General features: G+C 38.9%; 1 protein-coding gene across 1 annotated transcript; it reads left to right on the top strand.

The window, feature by feature from the left end:
* The first annotated feature begins 307 nt into the window (after positions 1–307).
* On the top strand, positions 308–3,555 carry NDUFA4 (NDUFA4 mitochondrial complex associated). Its single transcript, XM_030446251.1, has 4 exons — positions 308–468; positions 1,086–1,174; positions 1,483–1,543; positions 3,336–3,555. Exons 1-4 carry the CDS (start codon positions 427–429, stop codon positions 3,390–3,392), a joined length of 249 nt encoding a protein of 82 aa, XP_030302111.1. The 5' UTR covers positions 308–426; the 3' UTR covers positions 3,393–3,555.
* Positions 3,556–15,651: the final 12,096 nt, after the last annotated feature.

Here is a 15,651-nt window from a genome sequence, read left to right as displayed (position 1 = left end):
GCCCGCCGCAGCACCCTCTGCCCACAGCGCAGGCGTTCCCGGCCCCTCTGCCGGCGGCGGGCGGGGCGAAGCGGCGTTGGCGCCTTCTAGGCTCACCCCTACGGAGCCGGCCCGGGGTGCCCCGGCAGGTGCCTGCTGCCCGAGCCGTGCAGCCGGGCCGGGCGGCCGAGGGTCGCGCTAACGTCAGAGCTGCGAGCTCCGGGGCGCTCGGCGGTGTTGGCGGCGGCCGTTGGGGGCGCGGCGGCGGCCGTTGGGGGCGCGGCGGAGGGCGAACAGGCAAACGCCGGAGCTGCTACATCCGGGCTGCGGCTGCGGGCACCTGCCGTGCGGGGGCCTCGGGTGACATTGGGCCTCGACGGCTGGAGAGGGAGGACGGGCTCCGGAGGCTGGTAGAGAGGGAGACCTTCGCCTGCGCCCTCTGCCACCATGTTCCGCGTTATACTCACCCACGCCAAGAAGCACCCCAGCGTGAGTACCCGGGGGCAGTGCCCCGACGGAGCGGGAGCTGCGGCTCCTCGGACCCGGCGGGTCACCGCCCCTTCCCCTGCGGGCGGGCGGTGCCCCTGGCCCTCTCAGTTCTGCCGTCTCCCCTCTGGATGCCTGGCCTCTCGGGTGGGCCGGGGCTGGGAGGCAGCTCAGGAGATGATCGGTCAGGTTCCCTCTTTTCTCTAGTACGTGTGGGCCTTTCTTCTGCAGCAAGGCTCGGAGTGGCTCCTCCATTCTTCTTGCCCGTCTCTTTCCCTGCACCCACCCACTCCCATTTTCTTCATGATCAGTGGTAATGGGGTTGTTTTGAGCAGCAGGGGCACTGATGTTTATTTCTTAGAAACCTGCAGTTTGTTGTGTGATATTGGGTTGTTCTAGAGGTAGGAGTATTTTTTTAATTTATGCCTCACGGTACTTCCTAGTTCTCTCTGACCCCAAGGATGTTCTGCACACAGGGAGCTTATGCCAGGGTTTTAGAGGGCCTTGCTTTATGGCTCAGTCTGTGACCTTTGATTTGCCATCTCTGTTATCAGAAACGCTGTGCAGCAACAGTATTTTGTTGTATTGTGGTATGACATTTAATAATCTTGTTGTTTTAGTTGATCCCTCTGTTTGTCATCATTGGATGTGGAGGCACTGGTGCAGGCCTTTATCTCATGCGCTTGGCAATGTTTAACCCTGATGTCAGGTATGTATAGAGTTATTCACAACATCCAGGCCTCTTGCTGTGTTTATTAAAGCAAAATCACTGCCTTCGTCCTGATGTTTCTTGAGGCCTTAGTTGCCTCCAGCAGTATTGCTGGCACTAATCATATGCAGATTTCCTTGCTTTGGAGATTTGTTTGTTTATTTTATGAAATTTAGACATTGATGACAAAGGGCTGTGTCTTTGTCTGTGGAACCTCAGGTGGATGGGTGACACATCCAAATTTTATTTATTGTGGAGGTAGTGTGATTCTCTTAATATGTTCTTATATCATCTGTTTCTCTCAATAGCTGGGACAAGAAAAATAATCCAGAACCTTGGAACAAACTGTCTCCCAGTGACCAGTACAAGGTAAAACAAAAAATACAGATTTTTAGGAAATGTAATATCAAGGGTGTATCCTGCTCCTTTAGGATGCTTGATTGTATTGGAAATTAGCTGAATGAGTGATCTATTTTCTCTGCTGGGCATCACTTGTTTATCTCTAGAACTTGGAACAGAGAACTGAGTTTGAGATTTAAAACTTCCCTAGACATGGTTTTTAGTGGAGTCCATACAGAAGCAGTCATATATATTTCACTGTAAGAAAAACATACTAGCTTGTAATACTCAGAAATAAACTCTCGGAAGAACAAAACCTTTTAAGTTCTGAACTAAAGCTTTCTAAGTGCTAAACAGTTGACTTCAACGCATGAGAAAACATCAGGTCTTCAGTGTAAACACTACTTCAGTTCTACAGTTACTTGAAAACAATTGTATGTTAATGGAAGCAACAGAAATGTTCTTTGAGTTCAAATTATTTAATTGAACTAATGAGGAAGCACACAAATATGTTTAAAGCATTCAGTAATTACAGAAATAATATTTTTCCTCTTGTTATACGTAATTGGTAGTTTAGTAGATTCTTGTTAACAGTATTTTTAGATTATCCTCAAGCTACCAAAAAACCAAGCCTACTGTATTTTCAAAGTTATGCTCTGTTCAGTCGCATGTCTTACTGTTCCAATCACTGAAATAAGCATAAACTCCACACCAAAAAAAAATTTCTTGTGGTCCAGGAAGAGCAGAGCACTTTTATTTTCATTGATGCTTCTGAAATGGTTTTATTTCCTAAATATCTAAAAGAGGCAAATTCAATACAGCACTCAGCACGAATTTCTTAGAGTCCATGCCTTGTGTAGCATTCCCCTTCTTCCCTGCTGTGCAAATGCAACCTCAGGGTTTACCATATTTGGGTGTGTGTGTATTATTAGGCTATTTCTACTGTGTGGGAAAGAGGCAGATACTCTTACACAAAATTTTTCAGGTTTTGATGAAATAAAAGAAGTTTGCAAACTTCTCTTTATCATACCAACTTCCTCAGTCTTCCCAAAGAAGGGTTGAAGACCTGATTAGTACTACAAGAGTTGCACAGAAAGCTGTAATTTGAATGGTTTGCTTTGGTTTGTCTGCAGAAGTTAAATAAATAAAAATTTGGCCAGAGATAAAAATAAGCTAAAAGAAATATTTCTTACTTTTTTGAGAAGAAAAATTGTAGCATCATGTGCTTGATGTCACGGCAGGCTGGGATACAAAAATATGCTTTCAATATGTAATTTAATTGTCCTCAGTTACTGTTGGGGCTGTTTTGCATTGCTTGTAATGGGATCCAACTTCAACATAAGCTAAGAGTGAAAGGATCTGTCCTTACTTTCTTCCCACCTTGTCATACCATGCAGTTCTAGATGCAACTTCTTAAACCAAACTTGGCTTTTGCAGCATTGCTTTTAAGTGTTCACTTGTGGCACTTTCTGTTCAAATATATCCTGCTTTGTGTCACTTTGGCAAGGTAGGTGCCTTCGGTATGCAGGTGCACGTAGATTTTGTGTTAAAAGGAAAACTCAGCAAGAATTTCTTCAAACAGACTTAATTTTGGCAATTAAAGAAGAGATACTGTGGGTTTTCTCTGGTTCTCTGATACTGCATGTAGAATGAAGAGAATATTAAAAAGTTTCTGCTCTTCGAAGTCTTTATTTGTTTATTATTGCCAAAAATACAGACTCAGACTGATTTTAGTGTCCTGATTTGAGTTGAAGTGATTCATGTGTTTCAGTAAATATCATGGAAAATGTAAAGTCAAGTTTCTTTCTCTTCTTTTTCCCAGTTCTACTCGATTAATGTAGACTACAGTAAACTCAAAAAGGACCGTCCTGACTTCTGAACAACACCCTCACTTCCCTCAGCTGCGCAGAGAGGTCTTCCGGAAGCCGTCCGCACAATTGTCATGTTTAATTACCCAGGAAGTAAACAAACTTGCCTCAGGCTGCACTTAGTCCTGTGTTTGAAAGTGTTTTGATGAGGCTTAATAAATGTCTGAAATGTGATGTGTCCATTCTTTAACTTTCTTAAATGTATAGATTCAGTTAATGGTTTGTTGCGTGATCATTCATATAGTAAGCAGAAGGCAATTCATGTTTCCTCAACAAGAAAGCAGAGTTATCTTCATGGGCTTTATACTCTGTTGACTTCAGAGAAATAATTGCATATTCATGCAAGTACAGCAAACAGCAAGAATTTAAAAGTATGTAATTTATATGTGTATATATATTTTTTTTATTATTATTATTATTATTATTATTATTATTTTTTTAACTGTACCTGAATTTTTCAACTTGCCACTTTAGGAATTTTTTAGCAGAGAAGTCAGTGCTGACAAGTCATTGACCAACAGGGAGGCAACAGATGTTGCCATATGTTGCTGGAGGAAAAAAAAAAAAAAGGTCAAGGTCTCTGCAAAAGGTTCCCTTTCCATTTCCTAACATATCTAAGATTTCTGGTGGGTCGTGCTTTTAAGGAAGGGAAGCCCACAGTAAGCAGAACAGGGTACTAGAGTTCATAAAGGTTTTCATGTCAGAACAAAAATACCTCAACAAGGGCAAATTCTCTCATACTTCAGTACTTGGCTGAGTCCTGCTATGGGAAGACATAAATTATCTGCAAGTCTGTAGCTTACGGTAGGTTTGTCTTTGTGCTTTTCCATGAACATCTGGTATTTCCCTGGATAAGGGATGTAATTCTGGTCTGTCTGACAGGGTACAGCTGTTCCTATCTTGATGTATTTCAGTCCAGCTAAAGTGGAGCCTCAGACTGTAGACAACTGTAGCTGCTGTGGGTAGATTCAAAGAAGCTGAGCAGCGTGAGCTTTTACTTGGGAAGAAAACTAATTTGTGGTAATGGACTGCAAAATGAAAAATACTTGAAAAGCCTTTGTATTTTATACAGAAAAAATTTGCAGGTCAGTTGGGTGTGGTTTATTTAGTAGCAGTTCAGATTATCTTCCTTTTTGTTACATACCAAAATGGTGGATTTTCTTGCAGTTTTCACTTGGTTGGTTGAGAGGATATTGTGGGGTCTGAAGAAAATGAGCACTATGACAGGAATGGTATTTACAGTGCTGGGCAAAGTCTGTAAGCATCCTTAGGGGCTGGTTACTATCAGAACTTAACATTTTTAGGAAATAAAACATTCTGTTGCAATATTATTCAGTTTTAAGAGTATGTTGCATGTAGAAGTGGGAAGCATTCCTGTGACTTTCTAGTTGGTAGTTCTGGATTTTACTGGTAGCTTCCTTAAGATTCAAATTGAGATAATTTTTCGGGATATTATGGCAGTCCCATACCCAGGTAAACCTAATATTTAGTAAAGTCAGACAAGGGCATTCCCTTTGGTCACAGCTGGAGAGGATGTAGACTCATGTATTTCTTAATAAAGGCAATTAAATAGCCTGTCATTGAGCTATTTAATGCTTTAAATATGGATTGACTAGAAAACAAAAAGGCAATCAATTCAACTTTGTCTTTCTTCATGCACTTTGTTAGTCTCTGGTTCCTTTTTTCCTTAATTCATATGCTGGTTTTATTCTTAAAATTCCAGCCCTGCAAGGTGTTAAATTCCTGCTTACCTTTTCCCACTGGGTTTTCCCTCAGGGACAGAGGAACCATTTTTTCAAAGTAAAAGCAAAGCACGTCCTTGGCTCTAGTTTATTACTGCTTGGTAGCAATTCATCAGCATCCAGGACACTTCTTTGCATTTTTGTAGTGTACTGTTTTTTGGAAGAGAACTCTTTTCACAGCTTGGCAATACTGCATTAAAATACTGAACTAATTTCTTTAAAGCTCCTACATTAGAGGCTTCTTCTTTAAAACCACCTTCTACCTTTTTCTTCTTCCTGAAGACCAAGATGATATTCCTTGAAGAAAGCATGAAGAAACACAGTTTAGATTTTGAGCACTCTAGTTTTTAATGTTCATCTTTGTTAACTTTTCTGAAACAACTAAATCCTACCATTAATGCTCCTAAGGTCCTTCAAAAAAAATCCCAAAAAACCCCAAAGAACAGAGGTCCTTCATTAACACTGGCATGTAATTTGACTTGAGCAGATGTCACTTGTTATCTGAGAGAGACTGATCTGCTCTCTTGCATTTTGACTAAGATGGACACCCTTGTTATGTTCCAGTTTGTGGCACATTTTTTTGGAATTATCAATGTAAGCCTGGCCTGCAAGCTTTGTTAATGAGCCACATACAGAAAATTTGGCTGTTACTCTTAGAGGCAGCATTGTGCCTGCCACTGTCAGGTTTCTGTTATTCTGTGCCTCCTTATCAGCCAGCCTGATACACAGCAGGGTGATAAAATCTGAAATTAATCCTGCCCACCTAGGATGGAAAGAAATACAGGTTTCCATAGTTTCTGCACGTGAGCACATACTCCATGCAGCATGCTGAAATATGTTTCCTTTGGCTTTTTTAGCATAATCCTTTTGTATTTTTAGTACAGCCAGAAAATAGGAATTACATTACCTGCCTGCAGGAAGGGAAGTTCCTCATGAGTAGAAAATATCTAACTGCCTCTAAGAAATTAGAAGAGTGAGCATGATCTTAAAAGAGTAATTTAAATTTGTCGTAAGTTCTCTAGCCAAATGTCATCTGAAGAAATCCATTTGAGATCTGTTTTCACACTCTGCTTTGCCTTTAAACAAGGTTTGGTGTGTGACTATTGAGTGACCTTTAAAACTAAGCAAATGTGTGTTTAATGCTTATACTTTGTCAGAAAGGAAGGGAAAAAGTTATTGCAGGAATTTTTAAAAGGTATTTAGAAGGGAAAATGTGTTACTGAAAAAAAAAAAAAATAGACACCTGCAAGTGCGTACAAAGTTATTGTTTTTACTGATTCTCCAGTCTGGCTGTGAAAGCAAATGTATGAGCTAGAGAACATTTTCTCAAGGTTAAAGTGAAGAACAGCAGATCTACAAGAACTCCAAAAATTAAATATTCACTTGTATCATGGCCACGGCAATTTTTTTATATTACTTCATCAAAAAGATTACTTTTCAATCCTCTCTTTTGAAATCCAGAAGTTGGTTGATTTCATGCTTTCATGATCCATTCACTTTTCCTTAGAAGCTGTCTTGGCATCAGTATTTAATAATAAGAAACTCCTATGAAGCTCAAAGCATTTAATCTCCTCTGATCTCAAAGCTTCTTAGGAATGTCTCTGGATACCAATATGATGGCACTTTTCCCAAATGTGTGTTAATTCTTGTGCCATCCCCCATGGACAAACTTTGGTGGTTTTTTAATAATTTCAGAAGTTTATTATTGTTGGTAAGGCTTAACACTTCCTTAGTAAGAATGACACAAGCCAGTACAACACCAAGAAAATAGATACCTCTGCTATTCTTGAGAAGCAATTCTATTTTTAGCAATCAGAGTAACATTTATCTAAACCAGAAAAGCATACTACATTTTTCCTTTTTCTTCTTTTTAGAAGCTTCATATAAATGTAATTTAAAAGTAATTTTTAGACCATATAAGCTAATGTTAGTCTCACAGTTAGTGGCTGAAGAGGCTGTGAGATCACCACACTTTGAGTCGCTCAATTACTTTTCTGTTTTCTATTCAGAAAAATTTCTATTGTCTTTATTTCTGTTCAGTCAGAATCAGGATCATTTTGGGTAATGTGAAATGAGAATTGAAGTATGCAAGTCAAATGAGGAACAATGAATTCAAACTTTTTATAGTTTGCTATCAGCATTTACCTGACATTATTTTCCTACTCAAACTGGTAAAAGACTGGCATGTGGAACTCCTGCAAGAGACAGCAAGTTCTGAAGATGATCAGAAAGTAGTTTATTAATATATGGCAATGCATACATTACAAAGGAGAATAGGAATTCTGCTGGTAATATTCATGACTATTGGCAGTGCTTTATAAATTAGACACCTCAAATAATATTTCTAGGGTCATTAGTTTGAATTACTTTGCACTACACCATTTACAGTTCATCACTATAATGTAAAGACAACTTTTTTAGTAGAACTGCACGAGGAATAACCTAATAGACAAATTTATAGACTTGTTTTTTTCACATTAGAAGCAAACTAACTATGAACATGAAATGTTTTCTAATTTTAGTTTCCTTACTGCAGGCAAATGAAACAAACTGCTGAGAAGGTAATGAAAACAGATTACTTAATGGTAAAAAATCTGAGTGCCATTCTTTCTCTACCAGTGGTGCCACTGCTGGAATTTAATGGGGTGGCACCAGTGAATGAAGATTTTGGTCCTGGCTGTTTCAAAGATACGGTTGAATCTAATGCAATTTCTTTAGAACTGATAGCTTTTTTTCCCTCTTTTTTTTTTTTTTTTTTTTTTTTTTTTTTTTTTTTGTGTTGAGAGCAGGAAAATAGCAGAACTCATTATCAACAGGAAGAAAATGAAATTTCTTCCCAAATTCAAAGTTTCCACTCTAGTACCACTTGATGTTGATATTTTTAAGGGGATAATTAGCTTCAGATACTGTTCTTATCTTCATTGTCCAACAGATCTAACTTACAGCATTTTGGGGAGCTTAGGGGAGGAGTATTCATCTCCCTCTGTGCTCAGCTCTGGTGAGGCCACATCTGGAGTTCTGTGTTCAGTTCTGGGCACCTCACTATAGGAGAGACATGGAAGTGCTGGAGCTTGTCCAGAGAAGGGCAACAAAGCTCATGAAAGGCCTGGAGCACAAGTCCTGTGAGGGGTGGCTGAGAGAGCTGGGGGTGTTCAGTCTGGAGAAGAGGAGGCTGAGAGGAGACCTTAGAGCTCTCTTCAGCTGCCTCGAGGGAGGTTGGAGCAAGGAGGGAAACAGCCTCTGCTCCTTAGTAAACTGTGACAGAACCAGAGGAAATGGATAGAAGCTGTGGTAGGTAAGGCTTGGGAAATATTTTTTCACTGAGAGGGTTGTTATGCATTGGAATGGCCTGGCCAGGACAGTGGTGGAGTCACCATCCCTGGAGGCATTTGGACCTGGTCCTTAAGGACTACAACAGTAGTTGACTGTGTTGTTGGTCAAAGGTTGGACTGGATGATCTTGGAGGTCTCTTCCAACCTAAACATTCTGTGACTCTGTGCTCCCTGCAATAGAGACAATGTGCCTAAAATGACCAGAAATCACTGAAAAGGTTTTCTGCACTTGCAAATTATTTATCTCCCTCCCTTTTATAACAACCCAGGAATTATTCCAGAAAAAGAAAAGGAGCAATATACATGTGATGTAATCAGCAGATGGAGCCACATCAATCACAGGAAGTCCTTGGTTTTAGCACAGCAGCTTTTTCTGTTCATGTCCATCACTTTCTATGTGTATTTGACAAATACAGAAGTTGTTTAGTACCCATGCCATGACTGCTTGGCCCATTAGGATGCAGTGAGAATTAGGTTGAGAATAAAATCAAAAGTGTAATATTCCGAGTTGTTTAAATTATTACTCAAAATAAAAAAGCAGCAGCAAAATAACTGTAGAAGAAGGTCTGGTGCACCCTGTTCTGAATTTAGACTACTCCTGATGATTTTATATTAGTGCAAGAGTGAGAAATAAAACTGAAAAGTATTTGATTCATTTTTAAAATAGCATGTTTTCTTTCTGTATAGCCTTATAATGGCTTTCTTTAAAGGTTATTCCTAAAACATTTAAGTAATGTAGAATGAATATATGCATCATGTCTAAACTATATGTATTTTAATTTATATACTTTCTCTTAATTATTTCAGTGTCAGTAACTGTTTACATTAGTGTAAGATCATAGTATTTTATATCTCATCCTTCATCATCGTACCTGAACAAAACTTGTCTAGTACCTTCAAGGAGGAAAGAGGTTTCAGGAGACTGTCCATCTTAAATCTAATCTTATTTTTATGTATGGACATACAACGCCTGCATACCTGGAAAATGTTGTTCAGCAGACTGTTATTTGGCATTAGAGAACAGACCCTGTCCCACTTTGTGTAATGCAGTGAAACAAAACAAATTATTGAGTGAATCCCTCCCCAAAATAAAAGGACATAACATTTTCAGGAGGTGTTTTATGCTGGTAGCACACCTAAATATGAACAAACTCTTTTGCAGGGATGGATGGACAGATAGAGAAGAACTACCACACAACCTGCACTTTATTCAGGGCCCTGGCAACTGTTTGCTTTTATTAGTCCCTGGCAGAGGGGGATAAGGTCAGGAGCTGACTGATGGCCCAGGTTACATCAGCTGTGTGTTTAAAGGTGATCTACATTGCCATGCAATATTTACACGGTGAGGATAAAGAAGATGACCCAAAAGTTACCTGCTTCACATACCAAATCCAAGCTTTCACAGCTGGCCCGATAGCTGAAGTGAAGATTTGTCAAGTTTTAACAAATTCTGCAATTTAATGCCCTGAACTTGAGCTGATAATGAGTAGAGGACGATAGACAAAATTAACATGAGATCCTCAGATTTAGACTGTTTTGCCAAAGAAGTATTTCTACTACAGAGTACAGCATGCTGCAGTTAGGCAGATAGATGTGATTTATACTGGACATAATATTAGACCAACTAATTCTGAAGCCTAGATACTTTCCCCAGCAATCAATTGGGTCATGTAGCTGCATTTCCTGGCTCATGGAGCTTAAGCATTATGCTTTAGAAACAGCCAAGCTCTTCTGGATGAAGCTTAATATTCCATTATCTACCTGTGTACACAGCAAACACAAAATAAACAGTCCAAGAGTGTTTCTGAAATTCTACTTAGGTGTATTTTCCCATGTTTCTCAGTCATTACAAAGAGCTTTTATGGGAAAGAAGAATGAGTTTTTTGAGAGCCCAGAAAGAGGGATTTGCTACATCCAAAGCAAGGAGAGTGAAAAGACAGAAAACAAGTGGCCTACTCACTCAGGCATAGGAAAGCAGAGGATGTAAAATATGCAGGGGAAGCATAATGAATTCCTCCATTACAAATTATTGTCTCTGGGAAATGTTTTTGTACATTAATTTTGACATAGCAAATTGGATGGATTTTTTGTTTGTTTGTATATTGCATTTGCTGAAAATGAAAAAAGCTCAGTGACAGCAGTATATAAATGTGTGCAGATAGGTTGCCTAAGATCTCCATTTTTCTTGTCTTCAGTCTATGTCAGTTTCATCCCTTTGTCAGCTAGATAGCCAGGGTTTCTGCTTACTAGCCTGAGAAATCCTCTTTACTCATATATCAACTGCTTGTCGGAGCTTTCCTCATGTCAGGCTATTTCCTGACATGCCAGAATAACTGGCTACTTTTGTATTAAAAAGAAATAGCACCTTTCCCCATCAACATCTTATTATAGCTGTGACACTAGCTTTCTGAGTAAGCAGGAAAGTTAAGTGCTCCAACTAAAACTCCATAGAATTTGGAATAGAAAAAAACCCATACAAAAGTACAAACTGTATTGTTGGTGGAAATTTGACCTCTCTGAAAAGGAAAGGATATCATATCCTGGCCACAACAATATATTGGAAAGGGAATTCACTGTACATTAAATAGATAGAAGCTTAAGAGCTGTTTGAAGAGAGTATGAGTGTGTGAGTTTGTACCTTAAAACCAAAAAGAGTTAGCACCACATACAGAAAGATTACAATAAAATCTATATTTGACTTAAAAGTGCATCTGGAGAAGGACACAAATGTTTCTCTATTCTGCAGTGTTTTGTTTTCTACAGGAAGACTGTTAGTACCAAGTAGAGATCTCTGTAGATTCAAAAGTGAGGTGTACATTATTACTCACTGTGTACAATATTACTCACTTCTAACCAATTTTGTGTAATGTTGCACAAGAACTGATAAAAACCCCCTTAGGACTGGATTTTCAGTTGGGTAGAGATGGTTCACAAAAGCCACTTTACCAATCCAATATGCTTTGTGTATTTACTACTTTGTATAAGAGTACAAATACATTTGACTTCTTCAAGGTCACATTTTGTATAATATTTGGACTCAATGACATTAATTCTGTAGAATGCACAATATTTTGGATTTTATCTCTGTATGTTTAGCCAAACAAACTTGGCTTTTTGAAATCAATCTTGACTATATTAATTTTCTTAGGACTAATTAGCAAACGCAATTTCCAACAGAGAAGAAAAATTAACTTCTGATTTCTGGTGGGAGGTGTGCTTGGATGTTCTGGGCTAATGCTGTTAGTTAAAGAACCAGAAGGTTTGCTTTCAAGTATACCCTAAACCTCAAGGAAACCTATTCAACAAAATGCTGTACTCAGCAGCAATATGTTTTTGGTCAAATAAGGCTATTTTTTCACACTAATAACCATCTCACCACATGAGCATCTCACACTGCATCTGCCCAGGCTAGCAGAGCCACCTGATGCTACTGGGAGGACACGGCTGCCGGTCTCCAGCTTGCTAAGAGCTATCTCAATGATTGCTGTGCAGCACTGCCCTCTGCCTTGTGAATTCTGCAGACTGGAACATAATTAATGATTTTAAAGGGCAAGGCTGAAGGATCTGGACTGTTTTTATGATTTTTGTTTTCTTTTTTTGAGTGGAAGAAAAAAAATCCATGGGATTTCTTCTATTTTGTGTTCGCACAAAAAATTCAAACAGGATAAAGAACAGACATTACAAATAAGTGGTGTTTGTACAGCTGTGAGTATAAAATACTTTCTACATATATGTATGCACAATATATATATATATAGAGCACACACATGAAATTTTTTGGCTGTTTGCTCTTCAGGTGATATGCTACATATTAACATGGTGGCATGTATGCAGCAACAAGGGAGTGCTCCCCTCCTGTGGCATTTAAATGGCATCTGCTCTTTTCTCCTTCATGGTATGCCCTTTTGCAGCTGAATCTGTATGGCAATGGCAGTTCTTAAATAAGAGGCAGCCAAGTCAGGCAAGCAGCAAGCAGGATTTCTTGAGATGAGCTCTGTGTCACTGGGGTTGGAAGCAGGCCACCAAATGGTGAGCTGCACCAACCCTCCAAGACCTTCCAGCTGCACTCGCATCTGTGCATCATTAGAGCAGCAGAGGCTACTGCAGTCACCCAGTGGCTGTTTGTGAACAGTTCTCTTGCCATTTTACTGTCTGAAAGGAAAATTTCTCTTTATTTTGTCTTCACTGGGTTCCCAGGTGTGTGAGGTGCTACACTAGTGATTATGCTCATAATATATGTCAAACAATACTTATAATGTTTTAATATTCTGTGTTATTATCCCAGCACTCTTGAAAAGCAAATGCTGCTGGTGTTAGTATTTCTCTGTCTTTTTCATAAATTTTAGGAGTTTCTAAGTAAAGGAGGACTCTTTAGCAATGGACTAATAGATTTAGCATTGTTATTTTATTGAAGTGTCTTTCATCTTACTTTAACAGGTGCTTCCTTGAGAATTTATCTAGTTAACACAAAAAGTTTTAGTGTATGGTGATGTTAAGCTACAACTATGTTTCCCCTTTTACTTGGCAATGGTGATGCCACCCCTGAAATCCTGTGTTTGGTTCTGGGCCTCTCACTACAAGAAGGACCCTGGGGTGCTGGAGCATGTCCAGGAAGGGAAATGAAGCTGTTGAAGGGTCTGGAGAACAAGTCTTGTGAGCAGTGGCTGAGAGAACAGGGACTGTTTAGTCTGAAGAGGAGGAGGCTGAGAGGAGATCTTAAAGCTCTCTACAATTATCTGGAAGGAGGTTATGGTGAGGCAGGTGTTGGTCTCTTCTCCCAAGTAACAAGAAATATTACAAGAGGAAATGGCCCCAAATTGTGCCAGGGGAGCTTTAGATTGGATGTTAGGAAAAGCATCTTCACGTAAAAGGGTTGTCAGGCACAGGAACAGGCTGCTAAGGAAAGTGGTTGTGTCACCACCCCTGGAGGTATTCAAAAGATGTGTAGATGTGGTGCTCAGGGACATGGTTTAGTGCTGGACTTGGCAGTGCTAGGATGATGATTGGACTGAAAGGTCTTTTCCAAGCAAAATGAAATTCTATGTTTTATGATTCTAAGTAACAGAGCTATATTATAAAATCTTGGTTTGTTTCAGTTAATTTTTACTATGAATGTTTAATACATGCATAAGCTTGGTTTTATCTATCTAAATTTTAAAGAGATTTTACTTAATGATAAGAAGGTATCTATTTGCTTATTTTGAAGTTTAGCAAGTGCAATAAAAATAGGCATCATCTCTTTTCAGTGAATTACTGTGACCCAACCCCCTTTTGAGGCTAGAAATTAGAGGTAAAATCTTGGATTTACTGAATGCAATGAGAATTTCCTGTTGATTTAAATAGAGCCAAGATTTCTTTTGGAGTTATTTAAAAATCATTAGTGGAAGATTTTGCAAACTGAACTAGAGGTTGCTTAATCCTTGCGTTTTCAGTAGAGAAACATGTTTATGAAACATGCATGAGATATCTGGATCTTGGCAGGATGTGTCCTGGCTGCTTTTTGCTGCAAAGCATCTCAGCCTTGGCAAAACAAGAGTGACAAGCTTTAAACAGATTAATAGTTTATCTGATTCAGTGATCATCTTGCTGTAGGACAGAGTTAAAACCATCAGAATCTTTCTCTTGATCTTACTCAGGAAGCATTCACTGAGAAGTGAGAAGGCTGCTTCTGGTGCAGATGTGCTATCACTGAAATTAATGCTTTTGGTTGTTACTATGATTTTCTTTTTCGATGTTATACTAGATTAGGCAGGTGGCCCTAGTTCTGCTGGTAAGTATATATAAAATATATATATGATGATTTGTCTTGTGACAGCCTTGCAGCATAATAAATTATTACATAGGAGGATTTTGACATCTTGCTTATCATTATCTGGGGGTTTTTTGTTTGATGTTTGGGTTTTGTTTTTATATTTAGGGATATGGCCTGTATAAGAAATAGTAACACTTGCAGTCTATCAGGAAATAACTAGTTGTGAGAATCTCTATTTTTTATATACATTTTTTATTTGATAAGTAGTCTCTGAATACTTTTGTTATCTTTAAGATAGAAGAGTTAGATGATAAAAATCTTTTGTCATCTTCTAAATTCTCATTAGTTTCCCTCCTACTTATGTAGTTTAACTATGCAGTTTTAGAAATTCCTCACTCTACCATCAGCTCTAAACCTTATTCCCAAGTAACAATTTTGTAGACTAGTACATAATGATGCTTTCATTGAATGGATTGCCTCACTTTCATTTTCTTTCATTTATTGGGCCTACCATATGACCACACTTTTTCCTCGTAGCCTGTGATATTATCTGCTTTTCTGTGTGAGTGTCCTAGCCCTTGAGGTTGTTTATCCCTGAAAAAAGAGAAGATCAAACTTGTAATCCACTGCAGCAGTAGTCTTCCAGACTCAATCAGATTTCTTGTTAATCTCCTTGACAAGCATGAGAGTCGATTCCTCTGCCTGCAGAAAAGCTTAGAGTTCACTGCGTTCTGGTTCCCAGCATAGCTGGTTATAATTCCCACTTTTGAACTCTGAGAGCTGAAAGCACCAGGTTGGTCCAATTTATTTTTAACACTGGAGCTGATAAACATTTGTAAAATTATGTCAGCCCTAAACCTGGCAATATGACCACACTGGGGATAAAAAGGGTAGGAAAGTAACATTCAAACTATTTATATACAGACTAGGATGATGAAGGGAAGAAAAAAAAATATAGGAAGAAACCAGTATTTTGTTGTTTTGTACTTCATTTTAAGCAATTTCAGAATTACCAGACACCAAGCAGCACAGATGTTGAGCAAGTTTTCTAGGCTAGCAGAGGAACAAAAAGGGATGCTCTCTGAGAAACTGGGATTGTCTGGAGCACTTTTGTCCTGTCTGATGGGAGTTATATCATCATGTCCTGTATACACATATCTCCATAAGACTCATATGTCCTCTAGGCTAGTCCTGGTACAAAGTAAGTGGAGAAGTGCTTAGAAACATCCAGACATGACTTCTATTCTTAGTTTTCTGATTCTGTGGAGTATAATCAAGTTTGAGGCAAGGCTGTCTCATTTCTTTTTGAATTCATTAACAATCAGATACTGATAAAAACTGGAGAAAAGATGGACATATCTGTGAAGATGTCCCTGTCAAACTGAAGCCAAAACACAGAATTCAAAAAAAAGGTTTGAATGTAACTAGAGTTCTTATCTGCCGA

Source organism: Calypte anna, chromosome 2, assembly GCF_003957555.1.
Source record: "Calypte anna isolate BGI_N300 chromosome 2, bCalAnn1_v1.p, whole genome shotgun sequence".
Classification (NCBI taxonomy): Eukaryota; Metazoa; Chordata; class Aves; order Apodiformes; family Trochilidae; genus Calypte; species Calypte anna.
The sequence above is the reverse complement of the archived record's forward strand: the minus strand, read 5'-3'. Positions and strand labels throughout refer to the sequence as shown.